Here is a 15,005-nt window from a genome sequence, read left to right on the forward strand (position 1 = left end):
AGTAGCATTTACATTGGTTATATTGGTAAATACCACATAAAATACAAAATAATCTATTGGCATGTAGTTGCTGTTGCTGCTGTTGTCGTCGCTGTTGTTGTTGCTGTTGTTGTTAATGCTGCTGTTGTTGTTGCTGTTGCTGCTGCTGTTGTTGTTGTTAATGCTGCTGTTGTTGCTGCTGTTGCTGCTGCTGCTGCTGTTGTTGCTGCTGTTGTTGTTGCTGTTGCTGCTGTTGTTGTTGCTGTTGTTGTTGTTGTTGTTGCTGTTGTTGCTGCTGCTGTTGTTGTTGCTGCTGTTGTTGTTGCTGTTGCTGCTGTTGTTGTTGCTGTTGTTGCTGTTGATGTTGTTGTTGTTGTTGTTGCTGTTGCTGCTGTTGTTGTTGCTGTTGTTGCTGTTGTTGTTGCTGTTGTTGTTGTGTTGCTGCTGTTGTTGCTGTTGTTGCTGTTGTTGTTGTTGTTGTTGTTGTTGTTGTTGCTGTTGTTGTTGTTGTTGTTGCTGTTGTTGCTGTTGTCGTTGTTGTTGCTGTTGCTGTTGTTGTTGCTGCTGTTGTTGGTAATGCTGGTGTTGTTGTTGATTTTTTGTTGTTTTTTGTGCGTTCTTCCTTTTGTTGTTGTTGCTACTGCTGTTGTTGATTTTTGTTTTCTTACCCTAAACATCCAGTCATGGTACTTGATCAAGTACATCAGTAACATTGAAAGCTCCATTGGCTGGAATAGAAACCAAAAGGTAATGACCAAATTTCACAATGAGATGCATCGGCTAAAAGCATTGTACCCCGGGCCGCCTACCCAGGGCCTTCGTGCTTTTTGGACGCATAACAAGATACATCCCTTTTCTATATCTATGCTAATAATCCTAGGTGGATTTCCATAACTGTATGACACATTTTAACGAAATAAACTTAAGGAAACTGAGAATTTTTTTCAGCTCGGTCCGCATAATTCACAAGTTCAAAGCTCTGAGTTCAAAGACAGACTGGTAATGACCTTGTCGTGTAAAGCACTGTTGGGCTGAATTTGCGAACAAGATCAGAAACGTTCCGCCATGACACACGAGCTTTTCTCACGCAGACGCAATGTTGACTGGGACAATAGGTTTTTCCACGCGTAGCCTCGCATTCAAGTGCTTGAGAATGAATTTAAGTGGGTTAAACAAAGGTTTCTATTCTCATGAGAATAAAGATGGCTGCCGCGTGAGTTTAAGACCCATTCACCAAGAGCACTACGAAATGACTGTGAAAATTGTTCACCTACCTGTGAATCATCGCTTACTAAGACCAGGTTCTTGGTTGGGATGTTGAACCGCTCTGAGACACTAGAAAAAGGAAAGCCAAGAAAATAATTAGAGTGAACATCCATTTATCTATATCCGTTCGTTAAAACATTGGTAATATGAACAAGAAAGGATATCTTACACGAAAAATGGAAAGATAAAGAAAAAAAGGATTTTGTGAATGAAAGAAAGAAAACGAAAAAAAGAAAGAAAAGAAAGGTCGAAATAAAATTGAATTCATAAGAAAAACTAGGTAACAAGAAGTTAGGACGTTTCGATGACATCTTGTCGTCATTATCAAGTAAAGTAAAAGAGTGAAATGAAATGAAATAGAAAAATAAACGAAAAGAATGACTAGAAGTTTTTTTAAGTAAGATATTTCGGACGATATCCATCGTCCATCATCAGTTTAACGACTCTCTATAAGTGTATTAGTCATTCAAATGATGATGGACGATGGATATCGTCCGAAATATCTTACTTAAAAATCTTCTAGTCATTCTTTTCGTTTATAAACTTTTGGCCCAAAGAAACAAATAGAAAAATAAAAGAAATAGAAAAAATATAAAAAAGAAAATGAAAGGAAAAAAGACAAGAATGAATGAATGAAGTATCTTCAGCACTGTTCAAGTTGTTTTACATTACCTGACGAGATGACTAGAAAGTTTTTTCACCAAGTTTCTCCGGTGTGGTGGGAGTAGCTCCAGCAGAAACTGGATGTGCTGTAACTGAGCTACTTTCTCATTCTGATTGCTCTTGTTATCTGTCAATAAATAAAGAAATAAAATGGCATTGAAGCCTGGTAAACGAATAGAACCGATAACAACCGTTTTCTGATTGGATAGAGAATACTGGAGCTGCCCTAGTCCACCCCTTAATGTCTTATTTTAAGGTCGCTAGCTTTGAACCAGATTCTTGCAAATACTGCAAGTTTCCACACCATGGCCCGGTTATACGAAGGGTAAATAGTGTTGTCCGACGGATAAATCTTATGCAATGGATAAGTTTATTGGACAACATCACTATCAACCTATCCACTGGATAAGGATTTATTCGTTGGATAGCGCTATTCACCCTTCTTATAACCGGGCTCAGCTTATACGAAATTCGAAGTCTTTCAAATGGTATACCAAAGAGAAGCCAAGAAGAGAAATAGCGGCATGATCTAATAGTTGGCAGAGACCACACCTACACCTACACATACCATTACAGTGAGTACTTACTGAGGGCACTATTAAGCACTTGTGCCATGAAGGGCAGGAATGGATCAAAGAGAGGAGGCTGCATAATCTGATGGACGGCACAGGCCATTACTACACAGACGTCATGGCACGTGAACCGTTGAGGGTCGATTGGCGTGTCTGGATCTGGAAACAAAATCATGACCATCAAGGATGAATTGAAGGGTATATTAAAGTGTACATCAAGAAAAAATTTTTTTTTCAAAATCACTTATATGTGAACAGTGTAGTATGTTTGCATTTTTTTTGTATGTGGTCGTCTCTTTTCGAAGCTATGAATATTTGAAATATCAATATGCAAATGAGACGACGTAAATTCCAGAATGGGTTACATTTTGTGTGATTTACGACAAGTGTTCTGAAGTGAAATAACCCAAAAGTCTACAAAACCATATATTTCAGTTATAAGTATGATTTGCAAATGAAAAACCAGCAGTACTTTCCACAGCAGCTTTTTTGTACAATAAAGTAGTCTTGAATTTACGTCATCTCATTTGCATATTGATATTTTAAATGTTTATATCTCCTAAAAGAAAATTTCACATACAAAAATGTTGCAACCATACTACTAAACTATTTAAATATAAGTGATTTTGAAAATAGAAAAATTTCCTTGATACACACTTTAAGGGATTACAGGGTTCGTGCAAGATTCTAGCGATATTATGATTATTGGATACATTGTAATACCTTTTTGTAGCGTGGTTATCAGTTCTGCGTTTATATGCCGCAAGTCCTCTACTTGGTGTAAATCTTTCACATGTTTACCTTCAATATAACACAAAAAGTATGCTTGAGCCAATATCGATTGTAATCCAAACTGAGGATGTTTGTGGAAGAGTAAAATGTAAATGATCGTTAATGATGCTAGAACTTGCAGTCTGAACATTGATTGATTGTCTTTTATTGCTCTTTAGAGTCCTATTTTTATACAACAGTAATTAATAAAGATATATTATTGGAAATATAGATGTACACATTTCTTATGTAATAATAGAGCCTGAGGGCTAAGTTAACTGGAAAGTTTTCTAGTTATCTCCCAGTTAACAATGGACTATTATTTAATTTTGATGAATTAAGTGTCCATTTTGGATCAAGAGGCATCATAAGGCGTCCAGGGGCAAAACAAAAGAAAGACAAAAGATATAAGACCCCTTGCACTGAGTCCCAAGAGGAATTGTTTTGGGGAACAAAACAATGGGTTTTTTTGTTGTTGTTGTTGTTGCATAAGAAAAGACGACCTATTGCCTTGTCTCCCAGAACAAGGGTTCACTATATAGTTTTGAGTGTTCGTCTTTCTTTCGTGGGTAAAGGTAATAGATGTGTCGTCTAAGCTGGCTGTAAAAATATACATAGACGCCCCCTTAGTGCCTTGCGATCCAAGATGGCCACCGTATCGTTGAAGTAGTCCATTGTTCATTATCATTTAGTTGCTAAGCAAAGAATGGACTACATATGGAGTACCTACCATACGTCTCTAGATGGTCAATACAACGTGAAGCAATCTGGCATCCAACATCTTCACACTCCATGTCAAGTATTATGTTTGGTTTCAAGCCCTAAAGAAAGATGAGGTTTGCACAATAGACCTTTCCCTACTTCGCTTGAGTGACAAACCAAACCAATAGCCGCAAGTCGAGGTGTGTTCAGACGTTAACTGTATTTTTTTAAGTCCCTCCTTAACTCGAAACAACTGTTTTGGGCCATTCAAGCGAATTTTCAGAAGGTCTATAAATAAAATAAATAAATCACTTTATTTAAGTGTCTAGTCGTTCTAGCGCTTTTCGCACTAATTGGGGACACTTTTCGCTCACACGCACTACCACTACATTTAATATTCTATGCACACAACGCTCAACTCACATGTTGATTTTTACGGAGGGAGGAAACCGGAGAACCCGGAGAAAACCCTCGTAGCATAGGAGAGAACAACACATCAAACAAACTCAATTCACATGTGGCGACCGCAGGGCTCGAACCAGCGACCCGACCCGTTGGACTCACAGTGGTGAAAGACGACGCGTTAGCCGCGAACGCCACCCATGCTACCCTTATCTATGGAGAATATTAAAAAGCTTTGATAAAACACAGGGTGGTGATGATGACGGTAATGGTGGTGGTGGTGCTCATGATGATGACGTTGATGGTGAAGATGGTGATGATGATGGTGATGGAGGTGGTGGTGATGATGGCGATGATGATAGTGGTGGTGGTTATGATGATGATGATGTGATGATGATGATGGTGGTGGAGGTGGTGATGATGACGTGATGATGTGATGGTGATGATGATGATGGTGGTGGTGATGATGATGATGTTAGTGGTTATGTGATGATGATGATGGTGTTGGTAGTGATGATGATGATGATGATGATAATGACATACTTCCTACGCTGCCCAACCCCCAAAGCGTTAAGAGTTTGTGCAGTTTTTGTGCTATTTTACCTTAGATGGTGGAGGAACCGGTGTTTCCAGCGCCAAACTCGTCAAGTGTACAGCTGTATAGAGTAAAGAATCAGAAATGTTGCTATTTTCTTGGGCAGCCTGTGGATGAAAACATGAGAACGTTTCTTAAAGACCCCGGCAGAGAGAGAGAAAGTTGTTGAGTTGCCCTTTAGGAGCACAGTATTGCTGTTTTACTTGACGACATTTTCTGTCTCGTGCGGAATGTCCTGAATCGATAGTCTTCAATAAAATTATTTTTGGTCGACAGCACATGATGGTCAGTGTTTGACCACCATTTGGAGAAGACAATGAGATTCAAAGACTTATTAGCTGATTGAAACCCAGTAATGACAGCGAAATGTTAGAGATGTTGGCATACTGTACCTGAAAAAAGATGTAGTAAAGCATGCCATGCATCGTTTTGCATTGGAGCATCCTTAGTATTCCTTCGCTGCCTTTGGGAAGAGGACGAAGGGGCTTGAACGGCGGCCAGAGATTACTGCTGCTGCTCGCTTGAGTTGTCTTGCTTATGCTGAAAGGAAATACTTTGTTACTTCGGAAACGTAATATTTGAACGAAAATACGAGGGACAAAAGAGAGATAAACAGTTAGTGGATGGCGAAATGAATAGATGTGGAGAAATGAATGAATAACTGAATGATTGAATCGACGGAAGAAAGAATTTTTGATGGATGACTAGAATGGTAAAATAAAATAATGGATGGATGGCTTAGAAAGAGAGGGAGGGAGGAAGAGAGGGAGGGAGGGAGGGAGGGAGAGAGGAAGGAGGGAGGAAGGGAGGAAGGGAGGAAGGGAGAAGGGAGGAAGGAAGGAAGGAAGGAAGGAAGGAAGGAAGGAAGGAAGGAAGGAAGGAAGGAAGGAAGGAAGGAAGGAAGGAAGGAAGGAAGGAAGAAATCCAGAAATTACAGATGGATAATGCTTCCATGACTTACAAAGCAGAGTATCTGTTCATTGCTGACTGTATATCCTGACGTTGCATTGCACGATGAAACACTTGTACGGGATCAAATTTTTGTTCCCACACTATGTCTGAAAAGTAAAAAAAACATAAGCAGGAAGAGCTTAGCAAAAACCGAAGAATCCAATATACCCTCTCTCTTGACTTAGAAATCATGGTAATACAGGCTTTACACCATCGCGTGATGACAGCCATACATAAGGCACAACAATTAATCACTTCCCATTCATATCGGTTCCCTGGTCAAACTCGAAGCATTAGAGACCTTCAGGTCATCAGGTTTACCGCTAACCGCTAGGGATTAGGCCCAGAAACAGGCCCGCAAACACTGACAAACACTCAGCATCAATGAAATTTTATATCGCGGCTCTTCCAGCAACAACTTCGTTATGATACTATGCTAAATGTCGAAAGCTTGACTGAAAACGCATCACAACATCGAACTGCAATTTGACGAGGTTTGTGGTACCTAGCAAGAACAATGTCCTTGTAGCCTGGTATGAATGCTTTTTATATGACCAGAGGTATGTACATGTAAAGTACGTAAATAGAGTCTTTTTATTTTCTGAGGAACTGAATTCTTCCTCATGTAAATTAGAATAGACCAGATTCCATTGTCCCAGCCTCCTATCATGGCTGCCATCAAGTGATGGCGCAAAGCCTCTATGGTCTGGTTAATCATATGACATGCTTTGATAAATGAAGTCTATCAATTGAAAGACACATTTCATTATACTGGCACTCTGAATGACACAGAACAGTATTGTTACAATGTATTTACCTTTAGGGGCATATTTTCCTTGCTGCATCCATCCATTCTCAAAAGCTGGTGCTTTGTAAACTGCAATCTGAAAGAAAACAATAGCCATGTCGGTGAATGGTGAAATTATCCCTGGAATGATCTTAGTCAGGGGCCATAGATTGAATTTGTTGTTAGAACTATGCTATGGATGGGGGGAAAACTGAGAATTCAGAAGAAACCCTTGAATCAAGGGAGAGAACCAAGGAACACTGCTCTCCAATGCCGACTTCAGGACTGGTTTGAAACCAAGATGAGGGTGCCCAGAGTGCACATCACCACTACGGCACTCTTGACCAGTTCCAAACATTCTGAATCATATAATATTATGCTATCTAGGTAATTCATTGGTGTATCTAGTTTTTTTTACCTCTGCCAGAGATTCTTCAAACTCCTGAATCTTGTGTGTCTGGCCAGGCTTGTCAGGAATGTTCACACAGTTAAGAAACAAATTTAACATTGCAGAAGACATTTTTTTAAACTTGCAATTGTATCTTCCTTCACAGATTATTCCGGCCCATCGCCTTAATTGACGTCCAACAAAACCTACTTTGTCGCCAAGACGATTTCGCGAGTGTTATTGAGAAATACCGGTTTTAAGTACAATAATCAGATGCCACTTCAGAGTTAAATGTGGCAGGCCTATAGAACTGTCGGACAAATTAGAAGACTAATTATCATGGAGCAGCAGGTGTATAGCAAGAGGTGAAGGGGTTCGGATGAGCAATCGTTGAATATGGCAAAAAGTTATAAAAGATGAAGTGAGGATGCTTGTGTATTTGCGGGAAATGTTACCTTGCCCCCGCTATGACCGACACGTCAACACACAACTAAGGAGTAGGGAAAGCATATCTGGAACTCAGTTTCAATAATCTTGATTGTCGTAAAGGATGCATTGATTGATATATATTGGGTCTTAATAAGAATACGACAATTGCTACAATAAGTACAGTCAGATTGCTAAAATAAAGGATATGAGTTCAACAAGTTGACTGTGTGTTCTGTCTCCTATGCACAAGAGCGCAACCATTTCTTGACGAATTACCTCTTGGTGGCTTAGTCCTTTGAAAGCAAAGCAAAGCATACTTTCTAACAAACTTTAAAACTAACATACTGTAAAACAAAACATACTGGCTACGAAGGTACCTTTTTAAGCGAACACCCTTGGGACCTTGTCTAGTATCTGCTTAACTTAGGCTCGTATTTAAGTGTTGGTTCCCGCTTAATAAAAGTGTCCGTTGAGTGGTTCGTTTCACAGTAAATATGGGAGAATTTTGTTTACGGAACCCGGGCTAATGTCCACTTAATAAAGGGCATCCACTTAATAAGGGGTGCTGTATCTAACCACTGTAGAAGGTAATTTATCTCTTTATAAGAAGAACTAAACCGTTTGCCGGGACCTTAGAGCCTGCCCCTCATCACGTTTGCACGTTTGCTTAATTATTTCCCCCCCTGTTGTTACAACTCAAGCGTGACGAAAGCCTTTTTTGACAGCATTCCTTACCTAAGTGAAGCCTTGAGCTCAGTAAGTTTAGAATCAGACAAAGAGCGCCCTCCACCATGGACATGTCGGTATCCATATCGAAACAAGATGGAGTAGGAACATTGAGAGGACCAAAATGAAACCAGTGTTTTATACCAAATCTTTCTAATATGGCATCCAGGAGGTAGTCAGGATCCAGAAAAGCTGCACAGATCTTCAATTGTACGAAAATTTCAAATAAGGTACTTTTATAAATACAGATAATACAGTACTGTACAACAAAAGTCTGGAAAATTTTATCAGGTTCCAACACCATGACAGGCAAACTCATGGACATTTTCTAGTTCTAGGCATACAATTTTAGCAGAGCCAACCAGAGTGCACCAAAGCACTTGGGCTGATCTAAATCAGGGCATGGCTAACTCGCAGATCAAATTGGAATTATACTATTGGGCTATATGGAGTTGAAATGAAACTAAACAACTGAGAGAGAAACTCTCTAATCAATAGAGAGTTCCAACAAACTTCACTCAAAGGCTAGCCAAGTCAAGAAATTGAACCAGACTCCAGAGTGTACATGTAAGAGGTGAGTACATGTAATGTATTGTGCAAAAAGGTGTAAAAGGAGGCTTTGCACCATCACATGATGGCAGCCATGACAGGAGGCACAACTATTTACTCATTCCCCTGGGAAACTGAATTTTCTCTCATGTAATTACGCAAATTAGTTTAGACCTGCCTTCTGCCATGGCTATGATCAAGTGATGATAGATGATGCAAAGCCTCTGCTTGAAAAATTAGTATCATTTCAAGGCAATAACAATACCTGAAGCAAGAATATGTCCAGATCAATCATTGAATTGCAAAAATGGCATTCTGCATAGAGACGCATTTGACTGCGAATCTGACTACCATTTCTGACCCATCTTCCAATTCTAATTTCACATACAGCTGCCTGTTAAAACATAATTCCTATTAGTGGCAGATCTATAACTTTGGGAAGTGGGATGACATGCCTCCCAACACCAAGTAGATCCATCACTGCTTAAAATTTATTGTATCTAGGATACAAACCTGGATCTGTAGCAAATGCTCAGCCATTTGTGCAAGTAACGTCTGTGAAGGAACAATCTCTTCTAACGGCATTTTGAAATGAGACATGGCCTGAAAACGACACACAGTCAGACAGCATTAGCGTCACTACAGGTAAGTTGTGGATGGATGTGGATTTTAGAGGTATAGAATATTGAATGTCTAAATAATTTATTAAAATTGGCCTTTGCTAAGTTACATGAATATGATGCAATGTAGTCTATGTAGCTTGGATGTCCACTACATGTATCTCAAAAAAACGTCTGTCATGATGTTACCAAGACAATACTCAATATTCTAGACAGATGCCCTAGCAACAGAAGCAGCAGTAAGGGGGACACGCGAATCGCCGGCACACTCCCAAAAATGACACGGGTATAACCCGCACTTACGAGGCCCTACAGGGGGTCTTGCGCGATCGGGTGGCATCGCGAAAAGTCCCTTACTGCTGCTATGTTGGGTACCGCAAACGGAGGTAAAAAATATCTTATAAATATACGATGCACGAATGTAAGAAGTATGTTAACGGCATCTGTATAATTTGTCTAAGACCCAAAGTTAACATACCTAAGCCAGAACCCCTTTGGTGTTGTGGCAAGAAAATGCAAATAGAAGACGACACGTCAGCACAGTGTTACGAGTGTGGTAAGAATATTCGCAATGCCGTACCAAATGCTACCAGAGAGCAGTATTACGCCAATGGAGGTCGTAAGAAGACCCCATACAAAAGAATAAAATACTTTAGGGACTGGATGAGTCATATCCAAGGTTATCGACCGGTATATTTAGACAACGAAGTAAAGAAGAAAATCATAGACCACTTAGAAGAGCCAACCCCGCAAAGTCTACGGAAAACACTGAAAAAATTAAAGCTAGGGAAATATTACAAAGCTATTCCTTATCTCTTGTCTGAAATTACCGGTAAGTCTATTCCCGAGGTTTCTGATATGACAAAAGCCGAGTGGATGTTTTGTCGGCTGGATAAGGATATTCCTTATTACCCTGACGTAATTTACGAAATATTTTACAAAATAGACCCCAACCACCCGCTGTTAGAATGGATTCCGAGAAGATGAAATGTGCAGCCGAAATCCACCTACGCTTTTTTCAAAGCAAATGTCTACTGAGCGAGTTTTCTTTGTAGCTCCTCTTTTGCCTCCTGGTAGATCTTTTTGCGAGATTCCTCGGAAAGATCTTTTACGATGGTTTTTTTATTACCCGACTTTAACTCCCCGTATTTCTTTTCCTCCGCGAGGATCAAAGAGAACTCCACGTCGTTGATTTTGCGGTCCCGCAGAGCCTGAGACACCATGTCGGCGATGGTGTTAGCCTTTGCTCTTGCTAGGGCTATGTGAGTGTCGTGTTTGGATATCTTACCGGACAATTGCTTTATAATGCCTGTCGTAACAGCGGAAACGATGCCGCAGACGGCTCCAACGCTGGCCAAAGGAACGCCAACGACTATTCCAGGTCCGGTGAGTGAGGTAGCAATGCCGGTGCCTGTTAACGCCACGGACATGGAGCCGGAAGTTATCGCGATTTTATGTAGTATGCTTCGGGCTCTAGCATACTTTTTCCTGACCTCCTCATAGTGTTTTGTTTGCCCCTCTAAGTAAGCCAGGATTAAGTTCGCCTTGTTTAAACGAAAGTTCTCGGCATTTAATTCGTTGGGGCCCTCCTTAGGAAGTTCAGGATAAAGTGGAGGTGCTGATGGTATAACATCCATTATATACTAATGTACGACGCTTTTGGGAATGATATTGAGGAGCAGCCACATCACGACAACCGGGATTACTGGAACTGGAGGGCCTTCAGGAAGATGTTTCCGCACGCGGATGCTAGTAAGTTCGAAAGGAGACCCGATGGGATTTACTTCAACGGCTCCAGGATGTACAGCAACGAGGATTTGAAGCCTACGCTGGTTAATCAAATAGACGATCAACTGAAGCATTCGCCAATGCATAAGCCAACGCCAGCGCCAACGCATGTTGAACCCGGTTGGTCAAAGGAATTATTGCTGGGTACCAGTACTTATTCGATACCCGCGGTGTCATTCGATAAACACCCAAGCCTTGACTTAACGTTGAACATGCGGGTCTCTAACAATCATTCCTTTCCGTTAAAGGTGCGAGATATCTTCAAAGACGTACCCATTAATCATACCACCGCTAAGGAATCTCATGAATGGTTAAGTGGTCCTAACATGCGTTATTGGCCGCAGCAGTTGAACTTTGCAGTTTGGTGCGCCACCAGCGGCTGCGGTGTAAGCGCGAACTTGATGAAGAATTCAATATTCATGTTTTACTTCCACTTCACGGTTAGAAGAATACTGCATGAGATGGGCGTTACTGCGTTGCCGGGAGATGCCGCGTTTTATCCAAGAGATAATAAATACAACGTTCCTGCTTACGACCGACTTTGTAAGGAGTTTGGTGTTGTAGGGAAGGATTTCAGGTGTACCGCGGGTGCTAACAATGGTTTGGGGCACATTTGGGCTTATTGGGGGATTGGCGGGCATGTGCTAAGTGATAAGGAAGTTCATGCATTGCGGCTACGGTGGAACACGGGATATCATAAGGAAACTCACGACAGTAGCACCTTCTTTGAACCAAATGCCAAAACCACTAAGGAAGTTAGAGACGGGCCTTTGTTCAAAGACGAGGGTGGTAAGTATGCCGGGGCTAACCCGCTGATTATTAAGATTACCAACGACGAGCAAATGAAGCAATACTTTAATTTCATACCCCCAGAAGGTAAAGGACTAACCAAAGCCGGCCTTGCCCGTTTGAACCGCAGCATAGAAGCTTACGTGTATTCTATCCTTGGAGCCCAAGTAAATACCCGATCGAGTATAATTGGAGATACCGGCGCCGCAGAAGAGACGCGAGCCGAAGCTTTGATTCTATTCGAAAGTTCAATCTTGGAGGGCGACATTAGCAAGGGCGTACAGCGTTACCAACTAGCTATACAAAATTCTAAGGCCCGACTGGACTATGCCGTAGCCCCGGGTTGTTGGTTAATGCCTAGTAATTTATCTATAAATACTGGTTCTGTAGTAGGATACTACAACAAACTTCAACGAGCTACTAAGGATATGAAGTTTGGGGTGAATGACGTGAACTCTGACACTCTTAGAAGGCACTTTGTTGAACAGCCTAAAAAAGTGCACCATACGCGACCACCTAAGAAAGTGCAGCTAACAAAAGAAGTATACCGAGCGCCTAAAAAAGAAGAGGAATATGACCATAACTTACTAAAAGCCGGCCTAGCAGTCGTGGGTGTTGGTCTGAGTTATTATATATGGCGATGAACAACCCCTACGTAGCTGGAGTAGATTGTGTCTATACGACTTACACAGGCGAGAAAAAATACACCCAGGCGGCTTGGGTTGATGTCACGGGCATGTCTGTAGACTTGAACTACTCGGGAAAGAAGTTAATCCTTTGTAGTATTTGCATTGGCACGAGCAGCCATGCCAACGTGGGCTTTAGGTTTCTAGATGAGAATGGAGTATTACGGCCCATGCGTGCGAAGACGAACAACAGGGAGCCTGTACATTTCTCCGTAGAACCACCGACGAATAGCGCTGAGAATCTTACGACTTGGACTTTTCATATGGTTACCGACTGTCATGGAAAGGTAAAGCTACAAATACGCGTAGACGACAGTGGGAGCGTTTGCGTGAATAGCATAGAGGATCAAAGAGATCAGCCTTATAACCACGCAACCATCAGCACTCTTACGGTGCTTAGCCTTTAAATATATGAATCCACATCGGAAGGAAACCCATTACGTTTATCACTTGAAGGATGAAACTTACGATGATCGCGCCTGGTGCGACGTCGGAATGTGGGTTGAAGTTGGTGGTCTTGCATTGATTATTTGTAGCATTAACGCTGTCCAAGCGTATGCCTGTATTATAGGATTTAGGCTGATTGACGAGAATAATGAACCTTTAACGCCCCTTAGAACGTTAACTAATGTTCGGAGGCCTACTCATTTTACGGTGCAACCATATCCATTTAGCGGCGAGTCGTTTCACGCGGTCACGTTTCAAATGGTGGTTAATTGTAAGTATGCTAAGTTACAGATTTACCCCGACGGTAAAGGTAGTAGTGGTGTGGCCTACATAAATAGCATGGACGGGCGCGCCAATAACCCTAATGATGCTTACAATCATAGAACCATTAGCACCATGACTGCCATACCGCTAGTTCCGCATTACCAAGGCGGGGCTAATACTATCTTTACTTATCCCAAGTCGAGGATGCCTCGGGCACCCGACGACGATAAGCCTGACATAATATACAAGGACAAGATTAACCCTTCATCTTCTTCAAGAGTACCACTCCAATAGCGACGACCAAGATCCAAATGTTGTTGCCCACGAACTTCAACAGTTCGCCGCCGGCCCTAAGTGCCAAGGAAACAACCGAACCCAGCAGCCCAGGAAGACCGGCTGCCATCTTTTTTCCCAAGCCCGTTAGTCCATTGCCTAATTTCTTTACGCCCGCGCCTGTAGCCTTAAGCGCGGATAGGATAACTCCTACTACGCTCGAAATAGCGATCGCAAATGCCAGCGGAATACCATACTTCAAAAGGGCTCTTTTTACCTTTTCCTTGGTGGTAAGGCCCAACTCCTTTTCCAGGTTTTCCTTTTGTGCCTGTAATTCCGCAAGGCGCACCTCTAGATCTTCTAGAGGTGTACGTGTACAGAGAGGCAAAGCGTAAGTTTGGCGACCAAATTAGCCCTGAGGAATTCTTTAAGGATAAATATGCGTTATGGATCGATATGCGCACCATTAACGACGAAGACCTACATGGTCAGGGTTTACGTCTAGTAAATACGCAGGATGGCATAACATTGGAGATCAAGCGCACCAAGAATGCCTCCGCGGGCGACGGTGACAAGATAAACTGCTACGTCTTCGTGGTGTCTGACGCGCAACTAAGCGTGGAAATGAATCAGCTAAAGAGCGTCGCCTATTGAAATATTTGTCTAATATACCATGTTGCGCGTATTTCAAAACAACGAAACCAAACTGCAATGCATAGTGCAAGGCGACAAGCCTTACTTCAAAGCAAAGGAAGTGGCAGCTGCGTTAGGATACGAAAACACCAAAAAAGCTATAAGTGACCACGTCTCTGAAAAACACAAGAAAAGGCTGAGCGAGTTAAGGGTAACGAATCGCGTCCCTTCTACTATTCACCCACATTCCGTGTTCATATCCGAACCTGGGTTTTATCAATTAATATGTAGTTCAAAGATGCCAAAGGCAGAAGCATTTCAGGATTGGGTCTTTGAGGAAGTCCTACCCGCGCTGCGTAAGGACGGTCGATATGCAATAGAAAAGCGGTTTGACGGTCCAAACAAGTTGGTCTTTAAGATCGAAAATGAGTTTGACCTGCATAAGAAGGTAGTGGACTACATCCGCAGGTTTTACCCCCAAATGCTCGTGACCCCTGGTCTAGGTGAACTGCAGGATTCGGACGGCAAACGTATAAAGTGCTGGCAAAAAGGATATCAACGTGGTCAGCCCGACCTCTTGATCTTGAACGCGCACGTGCGATACCGCGGTTTCTGCGTAGAGCTGAAGACTCCTAAAGGCAATGGGGTATTATCTGAGGACCAACACCGCCTGTTGCAGAGGTACAAAGAAAACGGCTATAAGGTAATAATTGGCAACGACTACG

At 41.9% G+C, this 15,005-nt stretch overlaps 1 protein-coding gene across 2 annotated transcripts in view; it reads right to left on the reverse strand.

The window, feature by feature from the left end:
* Positions 1 to 15,005, reverse strand: part of LOC116295944 (E3 ubiquitin-protein ligase ubr3) — a 49,176-nt gene that overhangs the window by 16,531 nt on the left and 17,640 nt on the right. For both annotated transcript variants that reach the window (XM_089027278.1, XM_089027277.1), the window contains 15 exons: positions 9,294 to 9,383; positions 9,046 to 9,174; positions 8,241 to 8,433; positions 7,711 to 7,798; positions 7,107 to 7,164; positions 6,719 to 6,785; positions 5,912 to 6,008; positions 5,343 to 5,490; positions 4,959 to 5,057; positions 3,982 to 4,072; positions 3,204 to 3,281; positions 2,496 to 2,639; positions 1,918 to 2,035; positions 1,254 to 1,314; positions 648 to 707 (listed from right to left, as the gene is read on the reverse strand). In XM_089027278.1, coding sequence (XP_088883404.1) covers positions 648 to 707; positions 1,254 to 1,314; positions 1,918 to 2,035; positions 2,496 to 2,639; positions 3,204 to 3,281; positions 3,982 to 4,072; positions 4,959 to 5,057; positions 5,343 to 5,490; positions 5,912 to 6,008; positions 6,719 to 6,785; positions 7,107 to 7,164; positions 7,711 to 7,798; positions 8,241 to 8,433; positions 9,046 to 9,174; positions 9,294 to 9,383 — 1,521 coding nt within the window. The remainder of the gene's footprint in view (positions 1 to 647; positions 708 to 1,253; positions 1,315 to 1,917; positions 2,036 to 2,495; positions 2,640 to 3,203; positions 3,282 to 3,981; positions 4,073 to 4,958; positions 5,058 to 5,342; positions 5,491 to 5,911; positions 6,009 to 6,718; positions 6,786 to 7,106; positions 7,165 to 7,710; positions 7,799 to 8,240; positions 8,434 to 9,045; positions 9,175 to 9,293; positions 9,384 to 15,005) is intronic.

This window comes from Actinia tenebrosa, unplaced genomic scaffold (assembly GCF_029948245.1).
Source record: "Actinia tenebrosa isolate PJP-AT-01 unplaced genomic scaffold, QUT_ActTen_1.0 PGA_scaffold11__36_contigs__length_13525064, whole genome shotgun sequence".
In the NCBI taxonomy this organism is placed as follows: domain Eukaryota; kingdom Metazoa; phylum Cnidaria; class Anthozoa; order Actiniaria; family Actiniidae; genus Actinia; species Actinia tenebrosa.